Raw genomic sequence first — 4,280 nt, 5'->3', positions numbered from 1 at the left:
AGCAGGGCAGATGTCTCTACTGGCTCTGCAGTCCCCATCTGAGTCTGGCAGGTGCACAGCAGGTCACAGCCAGGCACCAGCCCCCACTGCCAGACTGCTGCAGTGGGTAGAGGGTATAGGGAACTCTCAGGGCTGCTTCAGTAGTCCAGCTGGCACAAAGGGTAGTATCCACAGGTACCAACTGTCTGGGCCCCAGAAGCTCCTGAGAGCTAGTAGCCTTGAATGTCACAGGCCAGCTGGGCACTGTGAGTATATCAATTTAGCCACTCGGCTGTTTGGTTCAGGATCAAGGAGGCAGAGTTGGGAGTAAAACAATGGCAAATTTATTATAGCTTACACACACAACAGTTAACAGAAAGATAAATGCAATAAGTAGATAATGCAATATTAAAGAGCTAATAGTAAATAATAACAGATGATAACAACAGATAAATAGATCAACCTGTCGCAGGCCAGCTAGGTACTGCGAGAATATCAGCCCCTGGGCTGTTCAGAACAACAAATAGACAGACATGGGTTGGCAACTTATCGGCAGTCCCTCAATGCCAGGTGCGTGCCAGGTGATTCCAGCGAAGTCAGGCGTCCCCAATCAACGCTGTCTGAAGGATTACCAGGGAAGTTCCCTTGATCAGGATCCAATCCTCACTCACAGTGGGAGTCCAGAGTCCGGGCTTGGAACAGCAATTTCCATCCTGTTTCCTCCTTCCTGTTGGGCACCTGACGCACACGCTTTTTATACCTAGTCTTATGCTAATCTGCTGGCCTCGGGGCCATTCACAATCTTGTTTTATAGCTATTACCCTATGGGATTAAAAGGTGTTAAAATTATTATAAAAGGTTACTACCCAGACTTGGGTTTATCCAAAAAGCAAATTGCAACACAGCATCTTTAGGTTTGAAATTAACATTACCCCGCCTAAATCCAGCCCTTTAGAACTCTCTGACTATGCTTCCTTGAGATGTCCTTTCCTGGAATGTGCTGGATAAGCTGGGCAGTTGAATCCAGTTTTTATTATCATCAAGGCTAAATTCTGAGCAAGAAAGAACTATTAGGTCAGCTAATTTCATAGCTATAGCTTCATCTTTGAGGCCTAGTCAGTTCCACAAACAGTTACAAGTTACATTTGCACGTTACAAAAATACAAGCTTTATATTAGACAAAAGTTCCAAATGCCTCTAAGCAGCACATATTTATTGTTTATTAATTTATTGGGTTCTGGCCGTCACACCTGAGTTACTTGCCAGGGCAGCTTTTTATACTGCTAGGGCCAGGACAGGGCAAGCTTTTTATACTGCTGGGGACAGCACAGCTGCTGGCCCTGGGCTCTAGCTCCCCCTGGCTGAAGATCCGGGAGGAGCCAGGCAGGGTTATTTTGCCCCTAGTGGCACAATTTGCTCAAAGTGCATGTCCAAACACATGCACTGAGGCAAAAAGCCCCGGCTCAAATTTGCAGCGCTTCTATTTGAGCTGCTGCAAGAGCACATGCTTGCATGTGTGGACGTGCCCTAGGGTGCTGCAAATATCAAGGTCATACCTGAGCTATGTAACATAATGCTTAATACCTGACAGTGATAATTCAATGTACTTGAAGTATTCTCATATTGTGGTGGAAAGGCAAGGGGATTCAGAATTGTTATTATCCAGGTTACAAGATTTTAAAGAGCAACTAGCAACGACTGCATGTCGAGGAACTGGCACGCTGAGGAACTGTTCATTAAAGAGGAACGGGCAATGACTGACACGTTCCCAGCATCAACTTCCTCATTAAAGGCCTGTAACATGCATATACAACATTATAATTAGTGCTGGATGTGATATTTTTTGAGAATGCTCATTTGACAAAATGGAAACTTCTTGTGAAAATGCTAGAGACATCCTCACCCACCCTAGAAAGCACTCCCCTGGAATACAGGAAACTCAAATTCAAGACCATGTTCCACTTGATTCAGAGCAGAGAACCTGTGTCTCGCACATCCTGGCCAAGTACCTATTAACTATTTTGGGATGAGTGTCTCTTTCTCATAAAAACCAACCAAACAAAAAATTAAAGTCTTGGTTTTACTCACCTGAATGAAAACAGATGCCAGATTTTTTCACACAATGGATTTCTTGTTTTCTAGCCAGTTATAATTACAATTAACTAAGAGGGCAACTGAAAAATACTGAACAGTTTCAAGTGTTCATCCAACATGAATTAGGAATAAAGGGAGAGAATTTGGAAAGCACCACTTGGTGGAATCAGTTACTTCCAGTGATTTTTAAAAGGAGCCCAAACTGATATCCGAACACAGATTTTTACATGACTTTACTAAAAAAGCTTAATCAAAAGAGAAACTTGAGCTTTGTTTTATCCCGTATTTCTGCTGCAGCTTCACCAACATGAACAGCTGGTAGAGATGTGCCATTACAGTGCAAACTATGACTTAACTGAGATCATATAGGACCGGCTGCACTAATAAGCAAACCAGTCAGTTTGTACTGAAGCTCTATTTCTAGACCAAGGCCAACACCAATACAGCAAAGTTATTTAAAAAAAAATCTCTGAACAAACCAAAGGCTCAGGGCTCACAAATGGCTACACAGAACAGTAAGATACGTTTGAAACCTAATGCATATACAATACCCAAATATACAATATCCATAGGCATCTCATTTTATATACAGACTATGTAACCACACTTAAAATAGCTACAAAGCAATTTTAAGTGCGATTGCAAGATATGAAGCATGCCCGTTAGCTTTAGCTTAGCTGGCATAAATGAAAACAAGCAGTACAGAAATGAAGAACAGATTCAGTGAGGGTTCTAAGCGGACCAGAGCCCCTGGGTACACACCCCACTTGTGTACCTACATAAAGGTCTATGCTGCCTCATATTCACTACTACTGATAAAGAGCAACTGGCAATGACTGCATGTTGAGGAACTGTTCATTAAAGAGGAACGGGCAATGACTGATATGTTCCCAGCATCAACTTCCTCATTAAAGGCCTGTAACATGCTTACACAACATTATAATTAGTGCCGGATGTGATATTTTTTGAGAATGCTCATTTGACAAAATGGAAACTTCTTGTGAATATGTCTTTACAGTATTTAATAAAATAATCCACCTTCAGGCTGGAAGCAAGAACTTCTTTACTAAGTGTATAAAACATATTTATAGTTGTTTCTTTACAAAGCATGAAAAACATGAAGAATCGTATTAACATGCTACCCAATTTTATCCCATTTCTATTTACAAAGTCGCATGTTATTCAAAATAACTCTCAAAAGTCATGGGCTTTCAAATCAGATGATGCAGATATTTTATGAACATATTTACAGTTAAACATTTATTACATTTTAATTATCAGTAATTCTATAGTTAGTAAAATGTCTGCTTTTTCCCCTGAGCCAATTTTCATTTTGACTGCATCCATGTAGATATTTATTTCTTCTTTTTAGAACTGCCTTGCTCTAGGATATGGCTAAATGGTATAATTTTCCTTTTGTCCAGGAATGAAACCAGTAGAATAATCTTTACAAACAGACAGCATCATACAGACAGAGAAGATGGGTGCTTGTGAATACAGCCAGGACAGCAGTGTAGAGAATCATGAACAAACAAGTCACAGTCCACACAAAATGCACTCTGACAGACTTTGCAAATGTAAACCTGTGCGAACAAAATTTTGAAGTCAGTCAAATCATAGAAAAAAAATCAAATATGACTTTGCTATAGTATCACAGTAGTACAATAGCTTACAAAAGATTGTAAACAAACTATTGTGCTTATCTACACTATAATAGGATCACTAAATTCCAGTTTCCAATATGAAAACGCTGTAAATTTCAGACAATAATCTATACACCAAGGTTCTTATGGAATTAGGACTTTCCCAAACATTCAGTCATCAGAGACTCTTGGAAGAATTTTTTTTCATTAAACTGATCTGAAACTAATAGATTTTAATTAAAAAAAGCTTTATGGAATATAGTAAAAACAAAACACAAAACAAACACCACACCACACCCCACAAGACATAAGCATCCTGGCTGACAATCATTGTTTTTCTCTGATCTAATTTTATGTTAAGACTTCTATCATAGACCCCTTCCTTATGTCCAAAGGGTTGACCCAGACTCATTCTAGGGAAACTCTTTGAGAAGATCCTCAAGGAGCACATCTGTGATGGGCTGGCTTCAGGGATGATGCTCAAGGGCAACCAGCATGGTTTCATTAGGGGCAGGTCATGTCAAACCAACCTGATTGCCTTTTATGATCAGGTCACAAAGGCAA

General features: G+C 40.1%; 1 protein-coding gene across 1 annotated transcript in view; it reads right to left on the bottom strand.

Annotated features, from left to right (window-relative positions):
• Positions 1-3,289: 3,289 nt before the first annotated feature.
• LOC109297289 (general transcription factor IIH subunit 2) overlaps positions 3,290-4,280 on the bottom strand; it is a 22,523-nt gene continuing 21,532 nt past the window's right edge. The window contains exon 15 of the mRNA XM_019516963.1: positions 3,290-3,656. Within this exon, the coding sequence (XP_019372508.1) occupies positions 3,537-3,656 (120 nt within the window). The 3' untranslated portion in view covers positions 3,290-3,536. The remainder of the gene's footprint in view (positions 3,657-4,280) is intronic.

This window comes from Gavialis gangeticus, unplaced genomic scaffold, assembly GCF_001723915.1.
Source record: "Gavialis gangeticus isolate Ggan-Ray unplaced genomic scaffold, GavGan_comp1, whole genome shotgun sequence".
Taxonomy (NCBI): domain Eukaryota; kingdom Metazoa; phylum Chordata; order Crocodylia; family Gavialidae; genus Gavialis; species Gavialis gangeticus.
Note: the sequence above shows the minus strand (reverse complement) of the source record. Positions and strands in the feature narration are given on the sequence as shown.